This window comes from Sorex fumeus, unplaced genomic scaffold (genome assembly GCF_029834395.1).
Source record: "Sorex fumeus unplaced genomic scaffold, SorFum_2.1 ptg000061l, whole genome shotgun sequence".
NCBI lineage: Eukaryota > Metazoa > Chordata > Mammalia > Eulipotyphla > Soricidae > Sorex > Sorex fumeus.
In genome coordinates, this window is record NW_026606118.1 from 44,057,269 (window position 1) to 44,070,104 (window position 12,836).

The window sequence follows — 12,836 nt, forward strand, 5'->3', positions numbered from 1 at the left end:
GCTTTAAAAATTTCTTAATTAGGCTTGGGAGATAGTACAGTGGGTAGGGCACTTGCCTTACACACGACTAACCTGGGTTCACTCCCCAGCACCTGAAATGGTCCCTTGACCACCGCCAGGAATGATCCCAAACACAGAGCCAGGAGTAATCCCTGAGCATCACCAGGTGTGGCCCCCAAACAAAAAAATAAGATAAGAATCTCTTTGGGCTGGAGTGATAGCACAGCGTGTAGGGAGTTTGCCTTGCACGAGGCCAGCCAGAGTTCAATTCCTCCATCCCTCCTGGAGAGCTCAGCAAGCTACTGAGAGTATCCTGTCCACACAGCAGAGCCTGGCAAGCTCCCCATGGCATATTTGATATGCCAAAAAACACAGTAACAACAAGTCTCACAATGGAGATGTTACTGGTGCCCGCTCGAGCAAGTCGATGAACAAAGGGAGGACAGTGAGTGCTACAGTGCAAGAATTTCTTTATTACCTTTGACATCTGAGCTTCTTCCACCAGTTTCACTATCTGGGCCAACGTTGTGTCGTTGCCCACATGCGTGGCATTAATGAGCACGGAGCCATGGGCGTTGATGGACCCAGCAATCACGGTGCTGCCAGGTTTCTTCGTGACAGGCATGGCTTCTCCTAGAAGAGATGAGAGATCAACCACCCTGCGTGGTATCCCGGCTGGCACTCAGGGGACCTGGCAGTGGCTGGGACACCCCCACCCGATGCCCAGAGGAAAGGAGAACCAAGCCCCCTAACCTGTAATGAGTGACTCGTCAGCCATGGTATTGCCTTCTAGGACTTTCCCATCCACGGGGAACTTGCCCCCTGGGACAACCTTGATGACATCTCCCCGCTGCACCAGTTCCATAGGCACTTGTTCCTCCCTGCAAGAAAAGTCACTTGGGTCACCCCCAGCCCCTCAGAAACTTTGCTTTATGCTCCGTCTCCCAGCTTAGGGTCCGGACTAACTGCCACCTGCTCAGAGACTTTGGTGCTCAGCATGGACTGAGTCCAGAGCAACCAGGCAGCTTTTTGCTAAGTGCCCCTTTGAAGTATTGGGGATATGGCTATAAATGGGAATGCAAAGTCCCAGTCCTCATGGAGAAAAATTTGCAGAGAAGGCCGACAATAAACCTAGTGCCAGGTACTCATAAGGGTAGTAATGGAACCAGAACCGGAGGGGACTGGAGAAATAGTACAGCGGGAAGGGTGCTTGCCTTGTATGTGGCTGGCCTGGGTTCAACCCCTAGCATCCATATGGTCTCTTGAGCATTGCCAGGAGTGATCCCCAAGTATAGAGCCAGGAGTAACCCCAGAGCATTGCTGGACATGGCCCCCAAACAAACAAAACAAAAGAAAACCTAACAGGAGGCCAAGCCCAGGGAACTTCCTGAGGCACTATGAAGTTGAACTGAGACCTGGGTGACAACATAAGGGGGAAGAAAACTCCAGAAAGCGGCTAAGGTGCAGGGCCAGAGCGAGGCAGGCTGGAAGGTGCCCGCGAGAAACAGGAGTCAGTGAAGCCCAGAGTCCTCGTCCTGTGGGATCTCGCAGATGTGGCTGTGGCTGTCGGCTCTGAGCAGGAAAGTAAAACAGTCGGGTCCATATCTCAAGCCATGACCTCGGTTCTGGCATGAGTGTGGGTTGCAAAAGGAGGGAGAGCAAAGTCAGCTGGATGGTGGGGGCAGCGGGGAGGGACAGCTGGGGGTTCTTTTCAGGTCGTCGAAAAGCTGTACACTGAATGCACTTGATGCACTGAATGCGTCAAGCAAGGAATCAAAGATGAGCTTTCAGTGCTCAGATGGAGCAGGCGGGTGTGAGGGGAAATCGCTAAGAGCCCATCTGAGTGTGACTGGCTCCCCTGCCCGCTACAGGCACAGGCGCCATTGAGTAGGGCAGACACATCCCCTGACCATGGTCCTGCCTCAGGCATGGACACATATGGCCTGGGTCAGATGCAGGGCAAGGGGGCGGCAGCCCCATCTTTGCAGTGGCCATCCTATTCCTGGGGCCGACCCAGTTGAGTCGTGCCAAGGGCTTAGCATGGCACCTTGCAGACAGGAAGTGCCTAGTGAATGTGGGTGACGCTTACCAACAGATGGGGTGTCTCCCTGTACACAGGCCTGTGGTGGGGTCTGTGCCAGGGGAGGGTGATGAGCTAAACCCGCTTCCTCTCAGGAGGCTCCAGCCCAGCAGCTGGATATAGGCTTGGTGCTGTCCAGTTCAGCGAGGCCATGACAAACAGAGAGGCTGCAAGGGAGGGAGCCTTCTCAAGGGGGCACGGAGTCCCAGTGCTGGGACAGACTCCAAAAACTAGCACGGAGATGCCTGGAGAACATCCTCTGCTGTTTGAAGTACATTATGGATGGCTACAACTAGCACCCCTCCCCCCCACAGGTGTCCACTGGCTACAGAAGCCTCATCCAAGGCCTGCAGGAAGCACTGGTGCCCTGGCAGCTCCTCTCCCAGAACAGGACCATCCTCCCAAGGTCCCCTGATTGCAGACCCCAGGGTGCAGGAGGAGGGCCTCCCTAAGAAATGTTGAGGAATTCTAATCTCGGCTTAATCCAACTCTGAGTGTCCCTTTGATCTGACTTCACTGTGTCCTTCCCGTTCTAACTGGCTTAATTGACAGTAAAGAGTCAATTCAGGGTGAGCAAGGTGGTGAATTCAGCAGTATTCCCCACCCCCAACCCAGGCTAAGACCACCCCGAATGGCCTTAGTGGAAATACACCTTAGAGGACAGAACAAATCTCCAAACTGTTACTACAACTTTAAGGGTTTCTGCCATGTGCCTTTACTTCATCTCACCCATTTCTCTGCTCTCCCACAAAGTGAAAAGACAAAGGGAAACCATGTGATAGAAGTGACAGGAGAGAGCGGGACTGGCCTTTTCCACGAGGCACACATGGGCAATTTCCTTAGTTCTTCCCGCTGTCCCGTCCAGTCCCTTGCAGGTGTCTGAGCACCTGCCACGCTCAGGTTCCAGGGAACTGGAGGTGGCTGAGCACTCGGACTCTGAGTGCTGAGGAGTGACAACCAACCAGGCCCAGGGGACAGGAGAGGCTATGGGACATCTGCAGCACAAGGAGGAGGAGAAATGGGGAGGTGGAAAGGTGTCCAGGGTGTAGGTCAATGGACACGGGCCCAGGTGGGGCAGCCTTTTTCTGAGGGTGCCAATGGGAGGTCTGAGGTCTGGGATAAATAACAAGAACAGAATGATCTCAGGAGCACATGCAGCTTGTATATTCATTGCAGCACTGTTTAGAATAGCCAGAATCTGGAAAGAACTCGCGTGCCCGAGAACAGACTACTGGTTAAAGAAACTTTGGTACACCTACACAATGGAATACTATGCAGCTGTTAGAAAAGAGGTCACGGTCACAGTCCTCCCGTTGTTCATCGATTTGCTCGAGCGGGCCCAGTAACGTCTCCATCATGAGACTTCTTGTTACTGTGTTTTGGCATATCGAATACATCACGGGTAGCTTGCCAGGCTCTGCCGTGCGGGCGAGATACTCTCGGTAGCTTGCCGGGCTCTCTGAGAGGGGCGGAGGAATCGAACTCGGGTCGGCCATGTTGGCCGCTTGTAAGGCAAACGCCCTACCAAGGAAGTCATGAAATTTGCTTATAAGGTGTATGGACATGGGGAGTATCATGCTGAGTGAAATGAGTCAGAAAGAGAGGGACAGACATAGGAATGACTGCACTCATTTGTGGAATAGAAAATAACATAAGATGAGGCTAACACCCAAGGACAATAGAAACAAGGGCCAGGAAAAATTGCTCCATGGTTGGAAGCCTGTCTCATGTGCTGGGGGAAAAGGCAGTTGGGATAGAGAAAGGACCACTAAGTCAATGATGGTTGGTGGAATCGTTCGGATGGGAGATGTGTGCTGAAAGTAGACTAAGAACCAACCATGATGGCCTCTCAGTATCTGTATTGCAAACATTAATGCCCAAAATTAGAGAGAGATTAAGAGGGAAGGTGGCTGCCATAGAGGCAGGGGGTGGGGTGGGGTGGGGTGGGGGGGATGGAGGTGGTGGAAGGGATACTGGGGACATTGGTGGTGGAAAATGTACGCTGGTGGAGGGATGGGTGTACAATCATTGTATGACTGAAACCCAACCATGAAAGCTTTGTAACTGCATCTCACAATGATTCAATTAAAAAAACTTTGGTCACGGTTGGTCACGGTCCTCCTGTTGTTCTTTGATTTGCTCGAGCGGGCCCAGTAACGTCTCCATCATGAGACTTGTTGTTACTGTGTTTGGCATATCGAGTATGTCACGGGTAGCTTGCCAGGCTCTGCCGTGCAGGCAAGATACTCTCGATAGCTTGCCGGGCTCTCCGAGAGGGGCGGAGGAATCGAACTCGGGTCGGCCATGTTGGCCGCTTGTAAGGCAAACGCTTTACCCGCTGTGCTATTGCTCCTAAAAAGAAAAGAAAGAAAAGAGCAGGTGTGTAATATGCAGTGATGAGCACAGACTTTCTCTCCTCAGGACAAGCGGGATTCAACATTGATGGAGGTGTGTGTGTGTCGGGGGGGGGGGGGGGGGGGAGGAGAGGAGTGACGCTCACAGGCTAAAGAGGAAAGTGGTGAAAGACCAGAGAGTTCCAGAATATAAAGAAGGCCTATAAATAACACAGCCTAGGGACTATTATTACCAAGAAAAAAAAAAAGAGGCTGGCCAAGAAAATGCAAGAGCCGGCCCAGTAACATCTCCATTGTGAGACTTGTTACTGTGTTTGGAACATCGAATACATCACGGGTAGCTTGCCAGGCTTTGCTGTGCAGGTGAGATACTCTCGGTAGCTTGCCGGGCTCTCCAAAAGGGGCGGAGGGATCGAACCCCGGGTCAGTCGGGCCAGCAGCTTGCAAGGCAAACGCCCTACTGCTGTGCTATCGCTCCAGCCCAGCCTTAACATATACAAAGAAAAAGTCTGTATTATTAACTACGCTCCAGCATATGTAGGAGTTCAAAACATGGAAGATGCACACTTAGACTCTGACAACAGACCCAAGCTTCACAGGGCAGTGGGAGGGGACAGAGGGGAAGGCACCCAGGGAGAAGCGGGGAAGGAGAAATGCATGCCTAAGGCACACAGCATTCAGGCTGCTGCAGGACCAGGATGCGGCTCAGCGGGGCATAGGGAAGCACTCGCCTCGCACGTATGAGGCCCCAGGTTCAATCCCAACTGCAAACAAAGAAAATGATATACGACCTCAATAATTATAAAGGAAATGAAATAATCCAGAGACAGTGCTAAAAGAGTGAAGGGTGTGACATAATTTAATGTTACATGCCTGAAGCATTACTATACAAGACATAAGCCACATGGTCACAAAGAAAAGAACAAATAAGTATTCTCTTTGTTTCAAGGAAATATATATATATATATATATCTTTAAAAAAAAAAAGGCAGAGAGATCCTGGGACCAACATTCCAGGTTGTTTCTTAGCCCCACTGCTTCCTACCTATGGGCCAGCTGCTGAACCTGAGCTTTCCTGGCTGGAGCAATAGCACAGTGAACCTGGCCTGGCTGAGCCAGGTTCGATTCCTCCGCCCCTCTCGGAGAGCCCGGCAAGCTACCAAGAGTATCTCGCCCACCCAGCAAAGCCTGGCAAGCTCCCCGTGATGTATTCAATATGCCAAACACAGTAACAACAGGTCTCACAATGGAGACGTTACTGGGCCCGCTCGAGCAAATCAATGAACAACGGGAGGACAGTGCTACAGTGCAAAATGAGAGTGAAAATAGTCCCTTGCTCAGAAAGGTTTTTTTTTTTGTTTTGGTTCAATGAACTACATAAAGATGATAGCGTTTCTGGCAGACAGTAACAGCTATGTTTAATTTTCAATCAATGCTGTGAAAACTATGATAACTGTTCATGACCTGTCAGCACGAAACACGTGTTTATTCCTGGACAGGCTGAAACTCAGCTCCTCAGCCTGTCTGAAGGGAAGGCACAGCTCTGAGGCCACATCCTGTGTGAAGCTAAACCCTGAAAGACTCATCTGAGTTTCCCTGTGTCGCAGGACAGACCTGCACCGCCCTGAGCAGCGGCTTCTCTTTCAGCACTAAACGCCGTGTTTGCCGAACAGGACTGAGGGGCGGGATGACACTGTCTATGCCAGCCCCAGGGAGGCCTGGAGCGACATCACAGACACGGTGGCTGTTTGCTGCGCCTCACAGGCAGATGCTAACGGATCGAGAGCTTCTGAGGAAGATCCCTCACCTGATGATGGAGTTGTCCTCACCCAGGGTCACGACTGTGGCTTCTGTGGCTTGAAGAGACATGAGTTTGGCAAGGGCCTCGGAGGTTTTGCTCTAGGAGAGAACCAGAGTGTTAGACAGGAGCCTGCAGAGGGCAGCTCGCCTGAGGTGAGGTGGGGGTGGGGGAGGGTTGGTGCTCACTGACCGGCCATGCATGGCCACAACACCGCCACACAGAAAGTCTAAATGCCACCAAGTTCATCAATCCACATTTCAGAGGGACAAAACAATCCGTCTATTCAGGGACTATTTTCTTTCAGGTTCAACCGAATTTCGTTAGGATCTGAGTTTTCTTTCTTTCTTTTTCCATTCCCTCTTCCCCGACCCTCCCCTTTGCTGTTATTAATGTTCTTCAGAGACTGGGGGCTGCGGCACTTCTGAGGGCTCCCCTGCGGGCTATGGGACTCACAGAACCTGTTCTGGTGGCCGCAGTCTGTAGCATGCTCACCAGGGGTCGCTGTGGTGCCCACACATGGGCTTGCCGTGGGTTTACTCCCTGGCCATGACACCCGCACAGCTGTCATGGTGTGTGTGCTCGCCAGAGTTTGCAACCCTACTTAAACACACATGCCTGCAAGGCAGCCAGAAACTGCCTGCGGTGCCAGGAATCGCAGGCACCAGACACTAGGTCAGGCAGGCACCCTACGCCAGGGCTGCCCCAGCCCTTCCACCTGCAACCCCTTTTCTCCCAAGACTGCAACACGGTCCAGTGCTGCGAGGAGCACATTCCAATCACACGATGGGTCTGGGGTTAATTTTATGGCTTCTGCCATGATAGGCTTTCACCGTTGCCAGATTACCCACACCTCTCCATTCAGTTACTTGAGCCACAGTTTACAAAATGGGGCTCTAAGCTGCAGCCCCATTCCCCTGCCGCCCCAGCCCCCAGCCCAGTTCTGTTCTTTTCTAAAACATGCAGAGCCCAGTGTAAAAGTGGCTGGAGCCTAAGTCAGGAAAATAGATTTCTAGACTTCGAAGCGTTGTGTTTTGCTAAGTGCTAAAGAAACCATGTCAACTCTGACCTGAAACCCGCGTTTCTTCCCATGGCATCACGCACCCAACAAAGGCTTAACTAATTAGCCAGATTAGCTGGGATTTCAGAAGTAGCAAGCCATTTGGAGATTAGCATTCAGAGCACCTGATTACACTTAGGTTTCACCTTTCTCTAAGTCTTCCAGTCTGCGGACCAGTGCCAGTGTGCTGGTGTCCCCAGGCTGACCGCCAGGGCCCTGGCTGGTGTGTGAGCCAGGATTCTCCGGGCAGTGTTCAGATGAGGGGGGACCTAACATCACTGAAGGAGCAGCCCCTTCCCACACCAAAGCTGCCCTTACCTTGGCCACGTGCTCCAGCCATCGTCCCAGGGCGATGAAGACAAAGAGCATGGGGGGCGTGTCGAAGAAGGTCACGGGGCTCCTCTCAGCCTTCTCAGCCATGGCCACCACCAGGATGACCAGGGAGTAGAGATAGGCAATGCTCGTGGCCAGCACGATGAGCACGTCCATGTTGGCCGCCCTGTGCTTCAGAGATTTGTAGGCCTGAACATAGAAGTACCAGCCACCCAGGAACTGCAAAACAGGAAGCAGAGAGGCCGGTGGTAGAAGGCACAGTGTTTAAGGAGAACTGGGGGCCAGATACCACCACCCCACCCACGGGGCTGGCAAATACGACAGGACAGGTTCATGCACTCTTGTTTTTGTCCTCTTTCACTGGTATTTTCTAAAGTGCCTCCAGAATCTGAGGACTCCTGGGAATAGGAATGCAGGATCAAGGGCATGGGAGACTTTCAAAACCCACAGTGCACAATTCCAGTGCCCAGCAACTGGACAATTGGTGAAATGAAAGAAGGTTCTTTTAAAACACAGTGGTCAGGGCTGGAGTGATAGCGCAGCGGGTAGGGTAGTGTTTGCCTTTCATGCAGCCGACCCAGGTTCGATTCCCAGCATCCCATATGGTCCCCTGAGCACTGCCAGGAGCGATTCCTGAGTGCAAAACCAGGAGTAATCCCTGAGCATTGCTGGGTGTGACCCTCCCCCTCCAAAAAAAACCCCACAGTGGTCAATATATACAGTTCCAGAGAACATGGTAGATCTAGGAAACCCTGGAGTGAAAGACACCCAAGAGACATGGTGAGTGACAAAGGCAGCAGTAAATTAGGATAGCTAGTCTGACCCCATTTCAGCTCAAGAGATATTACATGAGCACACACACACACAAACACACAGACTACTGCAAAGTCCATGTGTATTTTGTATGCACAGATAAGGAACAGGGGAAAGGCACACACATATCCAACAAGTCCTGCTGCGGAACTAGTCGCAGGGAATGAAAGCAGTATGGAGACAGAGTGTGATTAGTGACAAGAAGATCCTCAACTTGTATGCTCAGTGCTGCTTAAATGGTTCGCTGTGAATGTACACTCCATTTGTGATGAAAAAGAAAAGACAGGGAAAAAAAATTAAGCCTGCACATATTACCCTAGATAATCGTAAACATTTTGAATATTTGTTTAGGGGCCATGCCTGGTGGTACACAGGGCTTACTCCTGCTCAGAGATCACTCCTAGTGAGGTTCAAGAGGTCATATATGGTGCCGGGGATTGAACCCAACTCAGTCACGTTAAAAAAAAATCCCTATCCACCATTCTATCTCTCTGGCCCCTTTCTGAAACATTCTAATTTAGTATTCTAAATACTAGGAGCGCTCCCCACCTTTCCAAATATCTGGTGGGCCTGCCCACAAGAGATACATCACTAGTTCCTAATTTTGAAGCTGCTGAAGCCTGTCTGAAATTGCCCTCTCCTTAGGATACTTACACTTCTCTGCCACTTGAGCCCATATGTGAAAGAAAGCCTGACAGCCGGGGTGCTCCAGCTACTGTCTCTAACAACAAGGGTCAATGGAGCGGACTATCTGCCCACTAGATAGTCCACTCATCAATGCTACAATTACGTGCAGCTATGCAGCTTCTGTGAGACCAGGTCCTCCCCAGCCCCCTGGACTAGAGGGCAGCACCCTGCTCTGCTGATCACAGACAGAAGGTGGAAGGGGAGGAAGAGCCAAAGGAATAGTACAAGAGAAGGCAATGGCCTTGTATGGGATCAATCCAGGTTTGGATCCTGGCACCACATACAGTCCCCTGAGTTCCATCAGGAGTGATCACTGAACACAGAGTCAGGAATTGCCCCCAAACAAACAAAAACAAAAAAAAAGGAGGAGGAGAAGGAGGAAAAGAAGAAGGAAGAGGAAGAGAAGAAGGAGGAAAAAGCTCAGAAAGTACAGAGAGCACAGGCTTCGCATACAAGAGAATCAGCTTCCATATCACACATCACACACACACACACACACACACACACACAGATACAGAGAGAGAGAGAGAGAGAGAGAGAGAGAGAGAGAGAGAGAGAGGGAGAGAGAGAGAGAGAAGGGAAAAAGCAGCCTCCTGCTGGGGTGGGTCAGAAAAGGCACACACCAACCACCCCTTCAAGCAAGCTGGAGGGTTGCATGTCACTGACCACACCCAGGCGTGACTCACAGAGCCATGCCCCTCTCCTCTGGATACGCACCTGCACAAAGGTACACAAGATGAAGAAGATGAGATTTAGAATGGACAGTCCAGGAACTATGTTGTGGTCCAGAACCATGGACTCATGGGGCTTGTGGCTGGGGATCAGCATGAAGATCATCAGGCCCATCACGGGGATGCCAAACACCAGGCTGCACAGGAAAGACTTTCTCCACCTGGGAAGCAAAGCAGCAACGTGGCACGTAAGACATAGCCGGACAGGGTGCCGGCCAGTTCCATCCTCTGGACTTGGTTTAAGAAGTACCTTTACTACATGGAAAGTATCATGCTAAGCGAAATGAGTCAGAAAGAGAGGGAGAGACATAGAAAGATTGCATTCATCTGGGGAACATAAAGTAACAAAATAGGAGACTAACACCCAAGAATAGCCAAGATAAGTACCAGGAGGTTCACTCCATAACTTGGAGGCCAACTAGGGGGAAAGGCAGCTAAGGGGAAAGGCAGCTCAGATAGAGAAGGGAATACCAAATAGAGTGTTGGGAGGATCCGCCCAGGATGAGAGATGCATATAGACTATAGACTGAACATGATTGTCACTCAATGCCTCTTTTGCAAACCACAGCACCCAAAAGGAGAGAGAGAACAAAAGGGAATGTCCTGCCACAGAGGCAGGGTGGGATGGGGGGGTGGGGGATGGGAGGGCTACTGGGATCATTGGTAGTGGTGAATGGGCACTAGTGGAGGGATGGGTACTCGATCATTGTATAACTGAAACCCAAGCACAAAAATCTGTAAGTCTCCAACTATACCTCATGGTGTTTCACTAATAAAATTTTTTAAAAAATGAATAAATAAAATTTTAAAAAAAGAAGTACCTTTGTCACTGGCCTGAGGCAGACCACCAGTGGCCACTGAATCAAAGCAGAGCTCTTGCTCAAACTCCAGCTGTCTGAGGAACCTCACCGAACGCTATCTGAGAAAGATGCATACCCAGCCCTGCCTGTCCATGCATGGCTAATGTTCTACCTCCCAGCTAAGAGCTGAAAACCTGGTCCCAGAGAGGTTTAATATCCTCCTTCTATGGCTGGATATGCGATCTTACACAGACTCCCCACCAACAGGATAAAAAGAAAAAAAATAAAGCAACATTTTACTAGTACAAATAGACTTGGATTTAAGATTACTGAAAGGTCAAGACCAAGTCAGTGAGAAGAACAAAGGTATTTTGGAAGTAAAGCTTTCATTTGCTTGTGGACCACACCTGGCAGTGCTCAGGGGTTTGGTTCAGAGTTCAAGGTCACTCCTAATGGGACTCAGAGGACCTTGTAGGGTGCCGGGGATCCAACCAGGTTAGGGGCATGCAAGAAACATAAGTACCTTAGCACTATACTTCTCTCCAACCAGAAGCAAAGCTCTCAAACCAGTTTGAAATTTGAGGACACAGGGGGCCAAGACAGCTGCAAACTCATCAATGTCCACATTCATGAAATTCCAACCCAAGCGGCTGTCGAAACTCCCCGGGGACTTAACTGCCCATATGTGCAAGATCTAAGTCTCACACTCTGGCTGATGCCCAAACTGCCACACCAGCTCTCCCGGCCACTCCCTGCTGCGCGAGGACACCCGCCCATCAGAGCAAACCACACAAACCTGAGCCCTTCGCCCGCTCCTGCAGCCTGGCAACTTCCATTCATTCTGTGAGGCCCTTTATCCCCTGCGTCTCAGTTTCCAAGCACTCCCAGGACCCACTTGAATCAATGCTCGCTCATTCTTTCCCAGCCACAGAATAGGCCCTTCCTCAGTAGAGGGAGATTTTGCTCGGTGCCCTGCATACAACAGCAGCTTAAGTCTGGGAATGAATAAGTGACAGCTGACACAATGAACAAACCCCGATCTCCAGACTCTCACTTGGCACGACTCCCGTCCTCATACCCTAGTTCTAGAACCTAAATATAGTGTTAAATGTATTGTCAATGAAAACACACCCAATTTCAGTGCCGTGCAATCTGTGTGTTAGCCACCAGTGAACAATGAACATAGAAAATAGGAGACTACATAGTTTACTGCTTAAAGTTTCTGAAAAAAAATTTTTTTAAAAATTTAAGATGGGCACTGGTGGAGGGATGGGTATTTGATCATTGTATAATTGAAACGCAAGCACAAAATTTGTAAGTCTACAACTGTACCTCATGGTGTCGCACTAATAAAAATTAAAAAAAAAATTTAAGATTCAGCCACTCAGTCACACTTGCTGCACTGAAAGTGTTTCGTCCATAACTGTGGTGGTCATACCAGGTGTGGGACTGCAGGTCACTGCTGTCCTCAAGGATGTTCTACTTGGCAGCACAGATTCTCAGCTGTTTCCCAAAGTGAACAATCCTGGAACCATCCAGATGGGTAGTAGGAGCTTTGGGTGCAACTGAGGGACACTTCCTGTTTGTTCATTTAAGGGTATCCAGGAGGACACCTGAGTTTTTGTTTTTTATTAAAGGGCTAGAGGGGACAGAGAGATAGTACAACTGGTAGGGCATTTGCCTTGCATGTGGCTGACCTGGAATTCCATCCCTGGGACCCTATGTGGTTCCCTAAGTGCAGTGCCAGTAGTGATCCCTGAGCGCAGAGCCAGGAGTAAGCCTTGAGCACTGCCAGTGGTCCCCTCTACATACACACACATACACACATACACACACACACACCAGTTGAAAAGTGGAAGAGAACCACATAATCAGGGGACCTCTGTTTTGGGGACTTGGTATTAGGGGGTAAAGGCAACTGATCCAAATGTGAGGACGCTCCGTGGGGCAAAATGAGAAGGCAAGTGGGGAAGGTCCTGGGGGCGGGAGACACGTGGCCTAGAGCTTCCGCTGATCTTTCTGTTCTACCTACTGCTTTATTTCCATCTTGTGGTCCAAGTGATGCGCACCGGGGCTTCTCTGGGCTGGGGCAGCACGAAAGCCGATCTCCTTGCAGTCGGGAAGAGAGGGGTAAGAGACAAGGCAGGCGCCCGGTTAGAACAGGCTTTGGCAGAAAGCAC

The 12,836-nt window shown here is 50.5% G+C and overlaps 1 protein-coding gene across 1 annotated transcript in view; it reads right to left on the reverse strand.

Moving 5' to 3' along the window:
* ATP7B (ATPase copper transporting beta) overlaps positions 1-12,836 on the reverse strand; it is a 67,367-nt gene that overhangs the window by 19,028 nt on the left and 35,503 nt on the right. Inside the window, exons 6-11 of the mRNA XM_056126240.1 lie at positions 12,689-12,765; positions 9,843-10,017; positions 7,611-7,844; positions 6,242-6,333; positions 754-881; positions 479-633 (exon numbers count right to left, since the gene is read on the reverse strand). Of these exons, the coding sequence (XP_055982215.1) occupies positions 479-633; positions 754-881; positions 6,242-6,333; positions 7,611-7,844; positions 9,843-10,017; positions 12,689-12,765 (861 nt within the window). The remainder of the gene's footprint in view (positions 1-478; positions 634-753; positions 882-6,241; positions 6,334-7,610; positions 7,845-9,842; positions 10,018-12,688; positions 12,766-12,836) is intronic.